This window comes from Nymphalis io, chromosome 24 (assembly GCF_905147045.1).
Source record: "Nymphalis io chromosome 24, ilAglIoxx1.1, whole genome shotgun sequence".
Taxonomy (NCBI): domain Eukaryota; kingdom Metazoa; phylum Arthropoda; class Insecta; order Lepidoptera; family Nymphalidae; genus Nymphalis; species Nymphalis io.
Window position 1 is genome coordinate 333,827 of NC_065911.1, and position 21,787 is coordinate 355,613.

The 21,787-nt window shown below is 41.4% G+C and overlaps 3 protein-coding genes across 3 annotated transcripts in view; 1 reads left to right on the plus strand and 2 right to left on the minus strand.

Annotated features, from left to right (window-relative positions):
• The window catches only part of LOC126777976 (GTP-binding protein 2-like), a 268,881-nt gene that overhangs the window by 129,421 nt on the left and 117,673 nt on the right, over positions 1–21,787 (plus strand). The window lies entirely within an intron of this gene.
• Positions 1–21,787, minus strand: part of LOC126777984 (GTP-binding protein 2-like) — a 309,400-nt gene that overhangs the window by 111,124 nt on the left and 176,489 nt on the right. The window contains exons 2-3 of the mRNA XM_050501356.1: positions 9,403–9,512; positions 8,905–9,010 (exon numbers count right to left, since the gene is read on the minus strand). Coding sequence (XP_050357313.1) covers positions 8,905–9,010; positions 9,403–9,485 — 189 coding nt within the window. The 5' untranslated portion in view covers positions 9,486–9,512. The remainder of the gene's footprint in view (positions 1–8,904; positions 9,011–9,402; positions 9,513–21,787) is intronic.
• LOC126777945 (uncharacterized) lies at positions 19,407–20,188 on the minus strand. Its single transcript, XM_050501267.1, has 2 exons — positions 19,646–20,188; positions 19,407–19,412 (listed from the first exon to the last, which is right to left on the minus strand). The coding sequence occupies exons 1-2, from the start codon at positions 20,186–20,188 to the stop codon at positions 19,407–19,409; spliced, it is 549 nt and encodes a 182-aa protein (XP_050357224.1).

Below are 21,787 nucleotides of genomic sequence, written 5' to 3' on the forward strand. Positions count from 1 at the left end.
TTTAATATTCTTGAGGATGGTTATCACTCAAATGCTATTTATGATGTTAGGTCTGCTATTCTTTTAATAATTATTGTTATTTAGCTTAGCGGTATTTTTTTCCATTCATGTTGCCGCAGAGTCTTAAACACAGGCCATTCCTTATATATTCAAAATGGCGCCTAATAAGAATAAAATATAATTTTCAAGCAGTGATGAATCGCTTGAATTTTGTAAAAATGTACCAAAATAGTAATATATAATTTTGTTTTGGTACATATTCAAATTTAGTATTGCATCAATCAATCAATCAAACAACAGCCAATCGTTGTCCACTGCTGAACATACGCCTCTCCCAAGGTGCGCCAAAGCTCCCTGTCCTCCGCCTTCCGCATCCAGTTGGTGCCCGCCACCTTCTTAAGGTCGTCGGTCCACCTGGCTGGAGGGCGCCCTACGCTGCGCTTGCCGATTCGCGGTCTCCACTCCCTAGAGTGGAGACCGCGAATCGGTCTCGTCTGCTCCAACGGCCATCGGTCCTACGACATACGTGACCAGCCCACTGCCACTTCAGACTGCTAATTTTGCAAGCTATGTCGGTGACTCCGGTTCTTTTCCGGATAATCTCATTTCTGATCTTATCCTTCAAAGATACTCCGAGCATAGCTCGCTCCATAGCACGCTGAGCGACTTTGAATTTGTGGACTAGTCCCGCAGTTAGTGTCCACGTTTCGGCACCGTATGTCATGGCAGGTAAGACGCATTGGTTGAAGACTTTCGTCTTCTAACATTGCGGTATAGACGACTTGAGGACTTGACGAAGGTTGCCAAATGCTGCCTATCCCAAGCGAATTCTTCGATCGGCTTCCTTCTCGAAGTTGTTCCTACCGACTTGTATTATCTGTCCTAGGTAGGTATATTCACTAACAACTTCGAGAGGTTTCCCCTCGACGTATATCGGTCCCGGCACGACATGCCTATTGAACATGACCTTGGTCTTGTCCAAGTTCATACCGAGACCGACACACCGGGAAGACTCGCCTAGGCTACGCAGCATTTCGGTGAGTTGTTCCAGCGACTCTGCTATGATGACGATATCGTCGGCAAATCGAAGGTGTGAGATGTACTCGCCGTTTACATTGACTCCATACCTAGTCCAATCCAGCGTTTTGAAAACGTCTTCCAACGCGTTGGTGAACAGTTTCGGGGATATTACATCCCCCTGTCTCACCCCTCTGCGCAGTTGGATCGCCTTCGTCTTACAGTCCTGGATGTGGACAGTCATTGTAGCGGCGTTGTACAGACATCTCAGTACCTCGATATATCGCCAATCGATATGACATCTCTGCAATGAGTCGAGCACTGCCCAGGTTTCAATGGAGTCGAAGGCTTTCTCGTAGTCCACAAATGCCATACACAGCAGCTGATTGTACTCTTCGGTCTTCTGCACAATCTGCCGAACAGTATGGATGTGGTCCACGGTGCTGTAGCCTGATCGAAAGCCGGCTTGCTCTGGGGGCTGGAACTCGTCAAGTCGTCTGGCGAGACGGTTCGTGACGACTCTTGAGAACAGCTTATACACGTGACTCAGGAGGGAGATTGGTCTGTAGTTTTTCAAGAGGGTTTTATCACCTTTCTTGAAAAACAGTACCACCTCACTCCCGCTCCACGTTTCCGGGGTCTTGCCATGTTGGATGACGGAATTAAAGAGGCTTGCTAGCTCTTTCAGGACCGGAGTCCCGCCTGCCTTAAGCAACTCTGTTGTGATTCCGTCATCTCCCGGAGCTTTGTTGTTTTTAAGCTGTTCTAGAGCCGACCTAATCTCTCCTTGGTCAACGACCGGGAGCTCCTCGGAGTAATGGCGCATAAGAGGGTCGCGCTGGTCATCAATACTGATTCCCACAGGTTTATCCGATCTTGAAGAGAACAACTGCCCATAAAACCTCTCTACTTCTCCGATAATCTCAGGCCTAGAGGTAACGACCCCACCATTTTCAGTTTTAAGTTTTGTCAGACGCGGCCTCCCAAACTTGCGAGCGAACACTTTCGATCCCCGATTTTGCTCAATCGCAGCCTTGATGGCACGGGTATTGGAGCGTCGGAGATCGCGTCGCGTCAGCGTTTTTATTGTTCGGTTTAAGGCCTTATCTGACAAAAACGATGGTAGTTCTCGTCGTTTTCTCATGAGCTCGAGTGTCTCAGCAGAGAGTTTTGGTGCGTGTCTCTTCTCTGTGGCGGAAAACACTTGCGGGATGTGTTTTGCAGTATTTTGACCAGCGTGTCGGTTCTCTCATCAATGCTGCTTATGGTTTCCAACGCGGTGAATTGATATTGAAGTTCCATTTGTAACTTTTCGGAGCCTTGAGCAGCTTGGAGCATGGTAGGTCGGAGAGTAGACCTCATCATTCTCGATCTTTCGGCTTTTAAGTTGATATTTAGAGTGCCTCGAACCAAGCGGTGATCACTTCCGGTATTAAACCTGTTGATCACTGAAACATCTCTAAATATGTGCCTTTTATTCGAAATGATAAAGTCTATCTCGTTCCTTGTCACGTTATCGGGGCTTCGCCAGGTCCACCTCCTCTGAGGCTTCTTTTGAAAGAAAGAATTCATCAAAAAAAGCCCCTTCGCTTCGAGAAAGTTTACCAGCATTTGCCCCCTGTGATTTCTGCAGCCCAAGCCGTAAGGTCCGACTTTCGATTCACCGCTATCTTGTACTCCCACTTTAGCATTAAAGTCTCCCATAACAACATTGTAGTGGGCCTTCGAGGTGTCGTTGAGGGCCTTTGCGATGTCCTCGTACATCGCTTCGACCACATCATCAGAGTATGTCGAAGTTGGCGCATATACCTGTACGACCTTCAGGGAGTACCTGTCGGAAAGTTTTAGGACAAGGTACGCTACCCGGTTCGACACACTACTGATTTCCACAATGCTGCTAATGAGATCCTTTTTGACTAGAAAACCGACACCACCCTGGGAGAGGTTATCACCTTCGCGGAAGTAGAGTAAGTTACCGGACTCTAGAGTAATCGTGTCCTCCCCCTGTCTTCGGACTTCAGATAACCCCAGTATATGCCAGTTTATATGACTTAACTCTACTTCTAATTCGGCGAGGTGATGGTCCAGCCTCATCGAGCGTCCATTATACGTTGCCATGTTCAGTCGTTTTATACGGTAGCCTGCCGTGAACCGGTGATTCTTAGCTCCCCCTGCCCTGCCGATACCGCGACCGCTACCTTGGTCGGGCCTAGCGGGCTTGCCGGTAACTCGGGGCCTTTTTTTGGGCGCATCTGTCATTAAGGGAGGGGTTTGCCCATACTCGCCGCGCTGGGCAGGCGTGTTGGCGAGCGCAGTAGGAGGGTAAGATGTTTATGGGAGGGGGGACGCTGCTGCCCATCCCCCCTTTTCCCCGTAACTCAGTCGCCTCTTACGACACCCACGGGATGAGATTTGGGGGAGTACTATTCTAAGCCGGTGGTAGTATTGCATAAGTTAGGTAATAGACGAAATTTCATTTATATTTATAACTGATCAGAATATGATTGACGGGAATAGTTCGTGCTTATAATGCCTGAAGTTCTCAAAAAAATATGACCGAGTTATTACAACTTTACCTAAATACCTGGATGTTTATTTTTTAATTTATATATAATTGTAGGCGTTACGTACAATTAAGAAGGAGTGTTGAGCGAGTAAAAGTTGAAGAGAAAGAGTTTATAGATAGAAAGGACAGTTTATTGAAAGTCACAAGCACACACACTAAAAGTCAGAAGAAGAAGAATAAGTTTAGAAGAGGCACAGAATTACACAGAGACAGTTACAAATTATAAATTATAAAAATAGGACGCGGCGGATACAATTTACTTAGAATTTCGAATTGAGTTAATAGCGTGTAAGCGTACAGCTGACTGACTCGACCGGCCGGTGCATCGTCCATCGGCGCGGCGCAAGCGCCGCCCCTCTGTGACGTAGTCGTTCGAGACAATGGGACCGGGCAGCGGCCGATCTATTTATTAACTACTAATAATTATGTTTGCGTGTCCGCTTTACATACAAATAAATATGTGTATTATTTTGCGATATATTTTTTATTTTTTTATATTTATGAAAATATATATTTATGCTACATAATTAACATTATTTTATGCTGCATTTTTTTTAAATTTGTTATGTGTAATATAATAATCAGGTTAGTAAAGGTTTGAATATGTTTTTTTATTTAAAAAAATAACTTTTAACGCGACACGTTTTCTTAGACCAAAAACGTAAAGGATACTAATTATTTTTGTTTAAAAAAAATCTTATTCAACCATTAATTGCTTTTATTAAATTATGTTTAATATTATTGTAGTTTAATTAATATCGATGCCACAGATAGCTATAAAAATATTAATTAATACAAATCATAAAAAGTCAATGTCATATCGTCTAAAGTAAAATCGGCATTAAATAATCCGATCATTGATAGTTAGATATCGTAATGTTATATAAATATGTATCATTAACTTAAAATTGCAATTTATAAACAGGAACTGGATATATCATTTAATGTACAAAGTTTAAATACTAACAACATGAAAGCTAATTTTGGTTTACCTCTTGAGGTAGTTATTATATTAATGGCGCCAAAATTGTACTTCAAAATGGCGTCATGACGTTTGTGTTTTTAAAATGCCAAGCATGTTTTTTTTTAAATAAATACAAAAATTATTTTACCGTACAACATTATTGTTTTAAATTTATAATCAATTGTTATTGGAGTCTTACATATCAGCGCGGCTTAATGCAAAAGTAACATCGGCATTGTAAGAGCTACCATTAACAAAAAAAAAAAAAAATACAAACCTAAAGATTTGTTCCTTGGGGCGTGATTATCATTTTAAAAACAGTAACGTTATATATATATGCATATAAATATGTTATTTCATTTAAATAGAAAATAACTAGTGTATTAAAGCCACAAGAGAAGACAAAGGCAAATTAACAACCGACATTGAATTGGCGCGATATCATTGGTCTAGATTTTGAGTTATCTGTGATATTCATTATGGATTTGCGAAAAAATTGCGTTTTATTCGAGAAAGTAGTTAAGCTGAGCTATTAGCGACTATCACGGGATATGGAAATATAAAGTTAGTTTATATTTACTCCTACGATTGGAATATACTAAATATACATTTCAACTAATTGTAAAAGGTGTATTAAATACAATATTAACACGTACATAGTGCTATTTTGATTTTAAATAAGAATATTTAATTTAAATCTCAGTTTATTTGAAATTTTAAGTCAACTAACTTCTAAATAAGTTATTATTGTAACAATTTAACATACGATAAGATTATCATAGTCCTGTCACCGTGGCGTCACGGAAGCGTAGATAGGCAAACATGGTATAACTAAGAATTTAATGTTTTTGAATGTACATATTTTCAAATATAAAGACTTATAACCTTTTACTGTTGCGATTTCTGTTTCTCTTTTTTAATTTCGAATAGGAAGGCTAATGTAATTTTGGTGGTAATTCTCCACCGCGATTTAAGAAATATTAACCATCATTTATATTGTCAATGTGCCACCAACATTGGGAACCAAGATGTAATATCCATTGTGTATGTACGTTATTTCATAAACCTAGTTATATAATTATTTAATATTAACTAGAAATTGGATGTATTATATTTTCATATATATATATATATATAAATAAGCCTTTATATATTGTGATATTATTTATACATAAGCATAGACGTTTTGCATGTATGTTATATACGTAATAAAAACTCTGACACTGATTAATTAACTGACTGAATAAAAATGAGTTATGAGTGAAAATCTGCTCGATCACATATGATGGTTTATTAAAAATTTGTCCGCTAGTGTTAAATATATGAAAGTTTATATGGATGGTCCACATTTATTTATACAGTGTTGCCGACTTGGGGGTTTTCCCTCTAAATAGGGCTATGTCAGATGAAATCAAATAGGATATTTTCAGGTTAGACATTTTTAGGAGGAACATTTTTTAAAGAAATTCTCTCCGGGGATTAACTCTTCAGCTTCATTTAATTGAGTATATTTCACGTTTACTAATGCTACTTGCAGTACTTGATTTGCTTTTTTTTTAACATCATATTATAAATGTATTTTGTATTTGTTTCAATTCATCCGTCAGGAGGATGCTTCTAAGAGGTTGGCAACACTGTTTTTATGTAACATAAAAATACCATCATCGTTTGTCGTTTTTTGTAATTTAATCCGCGAAACGCCCCCAACGCAATCATGAAGTGAACACGACAAGAAAACTGGTTACAGATACAATTAATATATTTAATTTATCTAGAATATTCTAGAGAGATCTCGAATTTTACATTGGAGCCGTGTTCTATAGAATTCATGGTATGTACGGGAAGGTTTGCGTGACCCGGCCGATGGCTCTGTAACAAAACAATTTCGTTAATATATAAAAATGGCTGTTTGTGTATTTGTTTGTGATTAATAGAGTTCGGACCGTTTGAATCACCATCATAGTTGAAATTTAGATGTATGTCTCATGGATGATTTTATAATATCCACTTCGTTGTAACGCCGCTAGATGGCGCTGTAACACATTAACAGCCACCTACCGGGTTTTGCTAGTAAAGTACAAAAGTGTCTGTTGGTCGAAGATATCTCTTCTTAAGAACAAAACTTATTCCAACATTATTCAAAACAGTTACAGTATATAAATGTCCCACAGCTGGGCTAAAACCTCTCCTTCTCAGGAGAAGGTTTGAGCTTATTCCACAACCTGCTTCGATGCATGGATGATTTTCTTTCACCGAACACTTATAAATTAAATATGTGAAAGTCAGTGGAGCTAGCGATCTCGGATACCAACACTGAGCTGACGATATACTTTATTGGCTCAACAATTCAACTGTAATTAGAAGTTATCGTTGGGTTCGTTAAGCGGTACCTGGTCCCCAGCCCCGCCGTGACCAGCAGCCGGCGGCCCCGCACGAGGTACTCCGGACAGTGGGCGAACCTGAACAGCATGGAGGCCCCCTCGCCCGCCCTCAGCACGTTGTTCGGAGACATTATACCCTAAAGCGAAAAATATATCCGTGGTCAGCGATGAGATGAGCAACCCGATGGTAGGTGGTCACCACCGCCCATAGACATTGACACCGCAATAAATATTAACCATCGCTTACATCACCAATGCGTCACCAACCTTGGGAACTAAGATGTTATGTCCCTCGTGCCTGTAGATACACTGTTTTACTCACCAACAACAATGCTATTGCTGTTTGGCGGCAGAATATATTATGAGTGTGTGGTAACTGGTGGTAAGGGCATTGTGCAAACCCGCCTGGGTAGGTACCACCCACTCATCAGATATTCTACCGCTAAACAGGAATATAACATAAAAAAATAAATATCATTATCATACTTAAGTATTTTACGCAACACCACAAATTATACCAAAATTAAACTATTTAATTCCACTCCGCAAAGTGAGTTTGTTGTATGTATTCGTTACCTCGATAATGGCCGTCTGACGCACGTTCCCGACATGCACAGAGCACTGGAACCCTGGGTCGATGGCCGTGGAGTGTCTCAGGACATGCACGGATGCCTGTTACATTCAATCAAATTTAATTCATGACCGCATTACATATTATATTGCACAGTCTGTGCTAATATTGCTAGCATATAAAAAAACAGCCAAGATGGTTCAGGCACCACTGAATTTTCATGTACTTAATTTGTGATTTAATAATTCATCTCGTACTTTACGATGAAGGAAAACATCGTGAGGAAACCTGCATGTGTCTAATTTCACTGAAATTCTGCCACATGTGTATTTACCAAACCGCACTGGAGCAGCGTGGTGGAATAAGCTCCAAACCTTCTCCTCAAAAAAGGGAGAGGAGGCCTTTAGCCCAGCAGTAGGACATTCACGTGCTGTTACGGATAAAAAAACACACACACACACACACAATGTGCTGTGCAAACATATACAAGTCTATAGTCGATTCCAATAGCAAGTAGAGTATATAAGCAACTTTGACCTTGAAATTTGGTCGAAATCTTAATATTCTGTGGTATTGACTATGGATTCGCGAAAAATTTAACGTTTTGGTTATCTGTGAAGTTGTTATCGGAACTTTGTAAGTAAAACTAAAGTGTATATAAGTAGTTAAGTGTAACAGTGTCGTGTTATATATAGAGATATATTGATCGAGAAGTGTTTGTGGTGTACAATACAGCAGAGCTGGTAGCGAATCGCGTGGAATCGCATATCTAAGGTTTGCTAATCTTTGAAAAACGAGTAGAGTTTTCTGCTCACCTGAAAGTATATACAGCGTCTAGGGTCGTTTGGGTCTTCGAGGAACACCAGGTCGTCACACACGCACTTGTCCTGCGTGTCGCTCGACACGTGCGCGTCGCTGTACTTGCTCCCGTCGTCCGACACGTACACGTTCGTGCACTTCGTGTCCGATGTCTTCGTGAGGCTGTTCTTCACGTTGGCGATGTCCTGGAGGATATTCTTGTTCTGTCTCCTCGCGTTCTTTCGATTCTTCTCCGAAGCTTGCGACGAGTGGAGTAGTTCTGATAGTCCCGCGGCGTAGCCCCGTAGGTATATCGTGCGCACGGATATCTCCGCGAACTCGCCGGACTCCAGAGGTCCTGGGGGGGTGGGTGGTGTTAAATATACGTCGCTCTATTCATCTCACAACTAACAGAACGCAACGCACCTATGATAAGTTCGTCGCCCTCGCGCAGGCAGTCCCCCCACGACGGGCCCCGTCGAGTCCCCTACGTGGAAAATTTCGTCTATTTGAAACTCGCACGCCTCCTGTAAAGTGACATAAATTATAACATTTATAATTTAATAAAAAGGATGCTAGTCAACTGCGCAACATATGGTTCACTCACGTCCTCGGGGCGCTGCAGGTCGCGGCGCGGCGCCAGCGCCAGCAGGCACGCGTGCAGCGCGTTGAGGCCGGCGCCGCGCACGCAGCTCACCGGGAACACGGCCACCCTGCCGGCCGACACTACTGTGATTTGCGTTCAACTATATATATATATATATCTGATCCGAAACTAAGCAGAGCTTGTACTACCAGCTGGCAACCAGACAACTGATATACTATTGTATAGACAATTACACACAGACTCAGGAAAAACAAACATGTTAATGCACACAATTGTCTGTCCTGAGTGGGAACCGAACCCACAACCTTTGGCGTGAAAGGAAAGTATCTAGCAAGGGTGGTTGGCATAGCTATAGACAATATTATTACCAATTACCAATAGTTAATAGTATATAATTACCAATAATATTACCAATAGTATGGAACTCGTTTTAAAGTCATATATAAGAGTTCACCCAGAAACACTTCGGGTTAAATAAAGGCTTGTGAAGCTACTCACTCCTCATCCTTTTTGATTTCCTCGTCTACATTGTCTATGGTGTCCAGTATCGACTTTTGCGGCGCAACGCAGTTTCTTGCCATATTCTCGTCAGTTATTAACAGCGGTTTCTGTAATAATACCAATATATACCATTACTTTAAATTTAAATAAATCTATAAATTATATAGCATCCCTGACTTATCATCTCGTGCTCCTTGAAGAACATCGCGAGGAAACCTGCATGTTTCCAATTACAATATAAACTAATATTATAAATGGGAAAGTAAATATATCTATTTTATAATAGGAAAGCGGACGAGCATATGGGCCACCTGATGGTAAGTGGTCACTAACGCCCATAGACATAGGCATTGTAAGAAATGTTAACCATCGCTTACATCGCAAATGCGCCATGCTCAGAAATGCTCAGAAACCAATGATGACAATGCTGAGCAGTTATCGGATGTTGTGGGTGTTACCGGTCCATCCACAAGTTCATCTGAGGGCTTCAGGGACGCCGCCCCGTCAGGAGAGGCCGTGTTGGAGGATGACTAATATTTTAATTCAGCAACACCACACCTGCCTATATAAGACGAGATGTTGGCGATAAGAGCTCATTATTACGTTAACTTTTCAAGTGTGCGGAAGCTCTGCCCGAATAATTACCGATTTAATTAAATTACTAATTATTTTATGTTTGTTTAAAGTCATAAATTGTGTATGTACTTGAGGCCGAAGGCCAAATAAATCTTTTTTTTATTTTAATAATTGTTTGATTTATAACATCAGAAGTGGGATTCGAAGGCTGTTATAGCCGCAAACACATTTCTGGTGCTATAGATGAAACTTAATTCTACCCTCCCACGCGGTTTAGTAATTTAAATATTCGGGCAATGCTTCCATCAGTGTAATGTCGAACAACGATAAACGTAACAAACGAAGACGTCGAGGACAAACTCCACTCAACTCAATGGAAGAGATCCTGACCAGACCGCGCGCTTTGGAGGAGCAGTCTCGTGCGTCTGTGGAGACGCAAGCCAGTGCATCAGTCAGTGCTGGCACTAGTCGCGCTGTCGCGCTGCAAAGCGCCACACCAGCAGCCGCATCGACGTCTGGGGTGCCGACTCCGCCACGCGACCACGTGGTTACGCCGCCACCGACTCCGCAAACCAGCCAGACGGGGTTATCGCAGTCCGAAGATGTGTTGACGAATGCTGCCGAGCGGCTCTTGACCGCTATCAGCTGTGCTCAGGTCAGATCCAATCGATATTTTGTCTCTGATTTTGATCCGAGTGTTCATGACTTCGACACGTGGTGTGATGAGGTAGAAAGAGCGCGTATTTTGAACAAATGGGGCGACAAAGAATGCCTTGCTCACATCGGACATTGTCTGAAAGGGGAATCTCGTACCTGGCTTAGCCAATGGACAAGTGATATTCGCACATGGTCCAATTTCAAACTAGAATTAAAAGCCTTATGCCCACGCTCTGTCGATGTCGCGAATATTCTTTATGACTTTATGCGAACAGAGTCCGACAAATACTCCACATACGCCGAATATGCTCGTAGATCGCTTTTAAGGTTACGCATAGTTAAAGGTCTAAGCAACGAGCTACTTACTGCCATTATTATACGTGGAATCGTAGACCCACAAATCCGCGCTATGGCTATTAACGCTAAATTATCGCCCGATTCTATAGTGGAGTTTTTGTCTAACTTTGTTTAACCTTCTAACAATTCAAATAGAAAAATATCTACTAACTATAGTCGGTTTGATAAATTCTCTAATAATAATAATTTAAATCGCAACCTTTTAAAACGCAAATACAGTTCAAACGATTCAAAATCAATTAAATGTTATCATTGTAAGCAATTTGGCCATAAAAGTGTAGATTGTAGTAAACGATTGAATACAACTACAAATAATAATAACAACGAAAGAGCAATCGCGCTACCGGCAACGTCTCGTGTTGATGTGTTGAAGTGTACATTTTGTAAAAAAGTAGGTCATTCCGAGAATATGTGTTTTGCCAAAGAACGGTCGAGTTCACGAAACAATAATGGTGTTAATTTTTGTCGCAAACTTGTGGGTATTTATAAAAATCGTGACGTAACAACTGCTGTTATCTCGGGAATCCCGTTAGATGTTTTGATCGATAGTGGTTCATGTGTCTCTCTAATGTCGAAAAATATTGTTAAACATTTTTCATGTCAATTAAGACCTACAAATCAATTATTACGTGGCTTAGGTGATATGGAAGTGAAATCAGAATCATATGTAACGTTTCCCGTTGAATTCAGTGACTTAACAATAGAAATTGATTTTTATATCGTCGATGATAATAATTTAAATGTACCTGTAATTATTGGCACCGACGTGTTAAATAGAAAAGGCATAACTTATGTTAGGACCGGTGATTGTCAGCGTATAATTCGTAGTGAACCTATTGAAAGCAATATTTTGCCAGTAAATTCAATTTGTTTATCCGAACAAGTAAATACGTCTGTGTCTGGAAAAGATAGGGAACAATTATTAGAGATTCTAGCCAAGTATTCAAAATTATTTTTAAGTGGTACCGCGATCACAACTGTAAAGGATAGTGAAATGCATATTAAACTGACAACTAATGTACCCGTGTATTATAGACCCTATAAATTATCACACGATGAAAAATTAAAAGTTCGCGAAATAGTTAAAGATTTGCTTAATAAAGGTATAATTCGTGAATCTGACTCGGAGTACGCTAGCCCAATTCTATTGGTGAAAAAGAAAGATGGTTCTGATAGAATGGTGGTGGACTACCGTGCACTGAATCGGATTACTGTTAAAACTAGACATCCCCTACCGTTGATTAATGACTACATAGACCGATTAGGTAAAGCTCGCTGGTTTAGTTCCTTAGATATGGTATCTGGGTTTCACCAACTTAGAGTTGCTGAGGAGTCTATTCATAAGACGGCATTTGTTACCCCGGAAGGCCACTACGAATATTGTAAGGTCCCCTACGGATTAGCAAATGCACCGATTTTTTATCAGAAAACTATTGCTAAGACGCTAAAATCCTTTATTGAGGCCGGACAGGTTGTAGTCTATATCGATGACGTACTTATATTGACACAAAGCATTAACGAAAACCTTATTTTATTAGATTCGGTAATTAAAACTTTGACAGAGGCAGGATTTTCTATCAACTTAAAGAAATGCACTTTTCTAACCAATGAAATCGAATATCTCGGTAGGATTATACGCGATGGTCAGGTTAGGCCGAGCACTTATAAAATTGACGCGTTAGTTAAATCACCACCCCCGAATAATGTCAAACAGGTGCGGCAATTCCTAGGCCTCGCTGGGTATTTTCGTAGATACATATCTAATCACGCGATTAAGACCGCGCGCATTGCAGCCCTAACTAGGAAGGGAATAATTTTTGACTGGACCGACGAACATGAAAACGCACGTCAGGAAATAATTTCTTATTTAACAAATGAACCAATTCTAGCTATATTCGACCCTGACTTAATGACCGAATTACATACTGATGCCAGTTCAATTGGCTATGGCGGTATTCTTATGCAAATACATAAAGACGGTTGTAGGCGGGTAGTCGTATATTTTAGTAAATTAACTGCCGGCGCGGAGTCCAAATACCACAGCTATGAGTTGGAGACCCTTGCCGTAGTAAAATCATTGCAACATTTTAGACAATATTTAATTGGCAAAACTTTTAAAATAATCACAGATTGTAATGCGCTAAAAATGACGCAACGCAAAAAGGATCTCCAACCCAGAGTTGCAAGGTGGTGGATGTATATGTAGGATTTTGATTTCTCGCTAGAATATCGTAAGGGCACACTTATGTCACATGTCGATTATTTAAGCAGAAACCCGGTCAATGTTGTCGATATCATTCGAAAGCCCCAAAATTGGGCTCAAGTGGCACAAGCAGGTGACGAGGAAACCATTTCTTTGTTAGAGAAATTAAATAACGGTGAATTAGATAACACGCGTTATGTAAAACGTAATGACCTCTTGTATTATAAATACGACGTCACGGGTGAGCAAGCGCGATTCTTGTGTTATGTACCAAAAGCATTTAGATTAAGCTTGTTACGCGTTTTCCACGATGAGCATGAACAAATCGGTATAGACAAGACGATTGATCTGATCCTACGGCACTTTTGGTTCCCCGGTCTAAGACGATTTATCGCGAAATATGTCACACACTGCGTTATTTGCATTTCTCATAAACAAACTCCCCGAGCACCTTTACAACCTATATCTTCGTGGCAAAAAGATTCGGTACCATTTGACGTGATACACGCCGACGTACTCGGGCCGATGAGAGATAGCGATGGTCATAAACACGTACTCATTATAATTGACGCATATACAAAATATTGTTTACTGTTCGCGTTAACACGCCAAGATAGTAGTGAGCTAAAGCGTGTAATAACTCAAATTATATCGCTGTTCGGTACTTTTAAAAAGCTAGTGTGCGATAGAAGTCGTATGTTTGATAATTACGAATTTATTAACTGGATATCTGGTTACGGTGTCGAAGTGCATTTTATTACTCCCGAAATGCACCAAGAAAACGGCCAAGTTGAACGTTACTGCCGCACAGTACTTAATATGATAAGGGTTGAAGTAAATTATAATAAAAATGATTGGTCAAAATTATTGTGGAAATTACAACTAAAATTAAATATCACTAAACATAAGACAACCCAATACCCGGTACTTAATCTTCTCATTGGCACCGATTCGACTACTCCGTTAATAAATAGCTTGATTAAAGACATAACCTACGAAGGTTCAAATCCAAATCGCGACGCGACTCGCGAATTAAAAAGGCAACGAGCTGAAGAGCTTATTCGCGATAATAGAAACAAACAAGATGCTTATGTTAATAAAAATAGAAAACCTCCTAAAAAGTATCAAGTAAATGACTTGGTTTACGTGATCAAGAATTCTCAAAGCACCGGGAAACTTGATAGTGGTATGAGAGGCCCTTATAAAGTAACTAAGGCGCTCCCTAATGATAGATACGAAGTCCAATTGTTGGCTGGTGCTTATGGCAAAACTACTCAGGTAGCTGCAACATATATGGTTTTATGGAAGGGTGAATGGACACCTGAAACTTGTGCTACATTTTTTGAAGGTATTTACTTGTTGTGCATGAGTTGTTATTTGTCTTGACTTTATTTATTTATTGTGGCATGTAAATGTGAGACGTGCTAGTGGAAAAGACCCATGTAAAACCTGTGCGCGCGGTATTGGGTTGACCACAATGGTTTCTGGGGTGAGTCAGTTGCGCAGCTGACAACAGACCTGTGTAAATCCATGATGTATAGGTATCTGGGGTGACCTACTATAGACTGATGTAAAACCTGTTCGTACACACGACTTTGTGCGAGGTATTCGGTTGCGTGGGAACAGACCTGTGTAAAATCTATGTAGTCTATTAAAACTGACTTGTGTAGTTGACAAATATACAAATATATGCCTTGTTGAGTAATAGAACAGACGTGACTAATGATGGATTTTTGTGTGTTTATTTCCTCAGAAACCAATGATGACAATGCTGAGCAGTTATCGGATGTTGTGGGTGTTACCGGTCCATCCACAAGTTCATCTGAGGGCTTCAGGGACGCAGCCCCGTCAGGAGAGGCCGTGTTGGAGGAAGACTAATATTTTAATTCAGCAACACCACACCTGCCTATATAAGACGAGATGTTGGCGATAAGAGCTCATTATTACGTTAACTTTTGAAGTGTGCGGAAGCTCTGCCCGAATAATTACCGATTTAATTAAATTAATAATTATTTTATGTTTGTTTAAAGTCATAAATTGTGTATGTACTTGAGGCCGAAGGCCAAATAAATCTTTTTTTTATTTTAATAATTGTTTGATTTATAACAGTAGTATATCAGTTGTCTGGTTTCCATAGCATGAGTTTTGTACAAGCTTAATTTGGGATCAGATGGACGTGTGTGAAAAATGTCCCAGGATGTTATTATTATTAGTTTCAAAGATTTAGAATTAGGATTACGTTGTTAATGTACCAGGAGAACATAAACAGTGAGACGGTTTCACCGAACGATTAGATTAAAAGAGTCAATTAGTTTCAGTTAGGATTACAGTGTTAATGTACCAGGAGATCATAAACAGTGAGTCGGTCTCACCGAACGATTAGATTAAAAGAGTCAATTAGTTCCAGTTAGGATTACAGTGTTAATGTACCAGGAAATCATAAACTGTGAGTCGGTCTCACCGAACGATTAGATTAAAAGAGTCAATTAGTTTCAGTTAGGATTACAGTGTTAATATACCAGGAGATCATAAACAGTGAGTCGGTCTCACCGAACGATTAGATTAAAAGAGTCAATTAGTTTCAGTTAGGATTACAGTGTTAATGTACCAGGAGATCATAAACAGTGAATCGGTCTCACCGAACGATTAGATTAAAAGAGTCAATTAGTTTCAGTTAGGATTACAGTGTTAATGTACCAGGAGATCATAAACAGTGAGTCTGTCTCACCGAACGATTAGATTAAAAGAGTCAATTAGTTTCAGTTAGGATTACAGTGTTAATGTACCAGTAGATCATAAACAGTGAGTCGGTCTCACCGAACGATTAGATTAAAAGAGTCAATTAGTTTCAGTTAGGATTATAGTGTTAATGTACCAGGAGATCATAAACAGTGAGTCGGTCTCACCGAACGATTAGATTAAAAGAGTCAATTAATTCCAGTTAGGATTACAGTGTTAATGTACCAGGAGATCATAAACAGTGAGTCGGTCTCACCGAAAGATTAGATTAAAAGAGTCAATTAGTTTCCGTTAGGATTACAGTGTTAATGTACCAGGAGATCATAAACAGTGAGTCGGTCAAACATGGTATAACTAAGAATTTAATGTTTTTGAATGTACATATTTTCAAATATAAAGACTTATAACCTTTTACTGTTGCGATTTCTGTTTCTCTTTTTTAATTTCGAATAGGAAGGCTAATGTAATTTTGGTGGTAATTCTCCACCGCGTCATTGGCGTTTTAAGAAATATTAACCATCATTTATATTGTCAATGTGCCACCAACATTGGGAACCAAGATGTAATATCCATTAACATAAGCATAGACGTTTTGCATGTATGTTATATACGTAATAAAAACTCTGACACTGATTAATTAACTGACTGAATAAAAATGAGTTATGAGTGAAAATTTGCTCGATCACATATGATGGTTTATTAAAAATTTGTTCGCTAGTGTTAAATATATGAAAGTTTATATGGATGGTCCACATTTTTTTATACAGTGTTGCCAACTTGGGGGTTTTCCCCCTAAATAGGGCTATGTCAGATGAAATCAAATAGGATATTTTCAGGTTAGACATTTTTTAGGAGGAACATTTTTTAAGGAAATTCTTTTCGGGGATTAACTCTTCAGCTTCATTTAATTGAGTATATTTCAAGTTTACTAATGCTACTTGCAGTACTTGATTTGCTTTTTTTTAACATCATATTATAAATGTATTTTGTATTTGTTTCAATTCATCCGTCAGGAGGATGCTTCTAAGAGGTTGGCAACACTGTTTTTATGTAACATAAAAATACCATCATCGTTTGTCGTTTTTTGTAATTTAATCCGCAGGGCGAAACGCCCCCCACGCAATCATGAAGTGAACACGACAAGAAAACTGGTTACAGATACAATTAAAATATTTAATTTATCTAGAATATTTTAGAGAGATCTCGAATTTTACATTGGAGCCGTGTTCTATAGAATTCATGGTATGTACGGGAAGGTTTTCGTGACCCAGCCGATGGCTCTGTAACAAAACAATTTCGTTAATATATAAAAATGGCTGTTTGTGTATCTGTTTGTGATTAATAGAGTTCGGACCGTTTGAATCACCATCATAGTTGAAATTTAGATGTACGTCTCATGGATGATTTTATAATATCCAATTCGTTGTAACGCCGCTAGATGGCGCTGTACCACATTAACAGCCACCTACGGGGTTTTGCTAGTAAAGTACAAAAGTGTCTGTTGGTCGAAGATATCTCTTCTTAAGAACAAAACTTATTCCAACATGATTCAAAACAGTTACAGTATATAAATGTCCCACAGCTGGGCTAAAACCTCTCCTTCGAAGCAGGTTGTGGAATAAGCTCAGGTTTGAGCTTATTCCACAACCTGCTTCGATGCATGGATTTCCTTCACCGAACACTTATAAATTAAATGTGTGAAAGTCAGTGGAGCTAGCGATCTCGGATACCAACACTGAGCTGACGATATACTTTATTGGCTCAACAATTCTACTGTAATTAGAAGTTATCGTTGGGTTCGTTGAGCGGTACCTGGTCCCCAGCCCCGCCGTGAACAGCAGCCGGCGGCCCCGCACGAGGTACTCCGGACAGCGGGCGAACCTGAACAGCACGGAGGCCCCATCGCCCGCCCTCAGCACGTTGTTCGGAGACATTATACCCTAAAGCGAAAAATATATCCGTGGTCAGCGATGAGATGAGCAACCCGATGGTAAGTGGTCACCACCGCTCATAGAAATTGACACCGCAATAAATATTAACCATCGCTTACATCAACAATGCGTCACCAACCTTGGGAACTAAGATGTTATGTCCCTCGTGCCTGTAGTTACACTGTTTTACTCACCAACAACAATGCTATTGCTGTTTGGCGGCAGAATATATTATAAGTGTGTGTGGTAACTGGTGGTAAGGGCATTGTGCAAACCCGCCTGATTTTTATAGTCGATAGTGCCAATGGGATCTGTAGAGGCACACGTAGACTCGGCTCTGACGAACCAGGTCCACACGTACCACCAACATGGAGAAGGAGGGGTCCTCCAAGCAGCGCAGTCGGTGACAGCAAACATCCGTCCTGACGAACAAGCATACTCCGGCTTTCGCTTTGAAGGATTCTTCAAGCGTGTAGCCGGGATAATTAAGGTAGCTGGTATCGGCAGGACGGAGTATTTGTGTCTCCGTGAGAAACAACATTGCTGGCCGTGCTGTCTCGAGATGGTGGTGGACAGCGTTGAGGTTAGTGTGGGGGTGTGCACCGCTGTACGACCGTTATTTCTGTTTTGTTGCGCCATTTGGGAAAAATAGAATGGAAAAGAGACGTGAAGCGAGCGATGTATTGCTACGATAGGGATGGGCAAAGCGTGGAGGCGTGTTTCCCCAAGTGGTTGCCAAAAGGAAAAATACACTGATCCGCCGGACGGAAGGGCCCCCGAACCCCCCCGGAAGTGGCCGCCGGGACCCCACCTACCGGTCACCAACCGGCACGACGGTCCACCCCGAGATTATACGTGGCCTGGTGGGGCAGCCTCACGAGCTGGTTAGGCACGCTCGGGCCCCTGTACTATGCCACGGGCGGCCAGCGGGACAGCCGTTTCTTCGGGTCTCCCTGTCCGGCAGGTCAATACAGTTTCCCCCGGCATTGGTTCAACAGCCGTCTCCAATTGGACCAACACCCATCGCGGCAATACTCGCTCGGGCTCTGGCTGTACGCTGGCTGACCTCGAAACGCGGCTGCAAGCCACTTCACGAGTTTTTCACCATGCGTACGGTGGTAACAAGCCAGGCGGATGTTAGCATCCTACCACCAGATGAGCAGATGGTCGCTCAGATATCCCTTAGTCGCCTCTTACGACACCCATGGGAAAGCGAGGGGCAGTGAAATGTATTCTTTCTCCGTCACTGCACGGATAAACTCTAAGCGCTTAGTTTCATATGTTCGTATTTCACTCCCATTCGCGGCATAAAGTCTATAACTGTCACTATCACTGTGTCTGTAGGGTTTTTTAACGGCTGGCAAAACAGAAACGTTGGCTCCCGTGTCCACCAAAAAACGTAGACCACTGTTTAAGTCGGTCACGCAAAGGCGGTGGCATGGTAAAAGGGTGCAGACATCCGCCACTGACTGCACCTTATTTAGTTTTCCTTGTTCTGGGTATTTTGTTTATTCCATGCGCACGGCTCTGTACATTTGTTAGCTCTATGGCGAAATCGCGCATGATAGTAGCAAAGATCATCGGCGCTCCGTGACTTACGTCGTATCATATTACGGCCACGGGATTTTGATCGGTAGCGATTATGAATATTATAATTTCGTTTTTTGTGTTGAAATCTTTGAATGTTCTGCAATTCCATCACTTGTAAAGATAACTGAGCCACCTGTGCTTGCAACACGGAAAGGTTATCAGCTGACGTCGACGGTTTACTACTAACCTCCGCTATTTGAATAGGCCTTGTATTTTCCATTATTTTGTCTGGAATAGTAGCCAAATTTTCCAAATATTTTACATCAGTGACGGCAAGGACGGAGCGTACTGCGGCTGGCAAATGACCTTGCCACATGATACTCAGCGTTTCGTCGAGAATTTTCCTCCTGGCTAAATCTCGCATGCGTCTCAAAAGTTGAGATGGTTTCTCATCGCCAAGGTCGATTTCACTCAAAAGTTTTTGGAGTTGACGATTTTCTGATTCTTCGTACACTGCTAATAATCTCGATTTTAGGGTGTCATATTTCTTCGTTTGGGGTTGCTGAAGTAGAATGTCGCTGACTTGTTGTATTACGTCTTTTCCCAGCATCGTGACGACTAAGTTGAACTTCGCTTCGTCGCTTAGTTTTTGAGGTGTTAATATAGCTTCACATTGCACAAACCATAAGCGAGCTCGATCGCACCAAAACTCAGGGATTCTTGATGACACTGTGACTGTTGCTAACTCGGATGCTGTGCTGGCTGATGGTGTTCTATTTTCACTGGTCATTTTATAATCACTTATAATTTCGTATAAACTGACTGAATCACGTCGGGGTCACCAATTTGCCTTAAATGTCTTGTGGATGATGTAATGAAAGGCAATTGAGTATAGATATATGTATTGTAATATAATTTACAATATTTAATTTTTTTTTTTTTTTATATTCGCCGGGAGTATTTGTGTCTCCGTGAGAAACAACATTGCTGGCCGTGCTGTCTCGAGAAGGTGGTGGACAGCGTTGAGGTTAGTGTGTAGTAATCGGATGTTAGAGAACTCGACCTCAAACAGCGAGGGTATGGTGGGGGTGTGCACCGCTGTACGACCGTTATTTCTTTTTTGTTGCGCCATTTGGGAAAAATGAAATGGAAAAGAGACGTAAAGCGAGCGATGTATTGCCACGATAGGGATGGGCAAAGTGTGGAGGCGTGTTTCCCCAAGTGGTTGCCAAAAAGAAAAATACACTGACCCGCCGGACGGAAGGGCCCCCGAACCCCCCCGGAAGTGGCCGCCGGGACCCCCCTACCGGTCACCAACCGGCACGACGGTCCACCCCGAGATTATGCGTGGCCTGGTGGGGCAGCCTCACGAGCTGGTTAGGCACGCTCGGGCCCCTGTACTATGCCACGGGCGGCCAGCGGAACAGCCGTTTCTTCGGGTCTCCCTGACCGGCAGGTCAATACAGTTTCCCCCGGCATTGGTTCAACAGCCGTCTCCAACTGGACCAACACCCATCGCGGCAATACTCGCTCGGGCTCTGGCTGTACGCTGGCTGACCTCGAAACGCGGCTGCAAGCCACTTCACGAGTTTTTACCATGCGTACGGTGGTAACAAGCCAGGCGGATGTTAGCATCCTACCACCAGATGAGCAGATGTTCGCTCAGATATCCCTTAGTCGCCTCTTACGACACCCATGGGAAAGAGAGGGGCAGTGAAATGTATTCTTTCTCCGTCACTGCACGGATAAAATTGTTACGACGATATTACAGTGCGATGTTAGAATGGCGACTGGCGACAGAACATATAATAATGTATTAATTGACGTTCCCGAAACGAGGCTCCGGGGGTAGACTCCCGTAGCACTCGTCGCCGGAATCGTCGGCGTCGGATGTTCTGAGGGCCAAATCGAATATATTTAACATTGATCTTATTTCGATTAATGCCATCCGCGTTCGGTGAGACCGTCTCACTGTTTATGTTCTCCTGGTACATTAACAACGTAATCCTAACTGGAACTAATTGACTCTTTTAATCTATTCGTTCGGTGAGACCGACACACTGTTTATGATCTCCTGGTACATTAACATTGTAATCTTAACTGAAACTAATTGACTCTTTTAATCTAATCGTTCGGTGAGACCGTCTCACTGTTTATGATCTCCTGGTACATTAACACTGTAATGTTAACTGGAACTAATTGACTCTTTTAATCTAATCGTTCGGTGAGACCGACTCACTCTTTATGATCTCCTGCTACATTAACACTGTAATCCTAACTGAAACTAATTGATTCTTCTGATCTAATCGTTCGGTGAGACCGTCTGACGTTACTCAAATTAAAATATTTACTTACAATTGTTTTTACAGATGAAAAACGAAACAGCAAA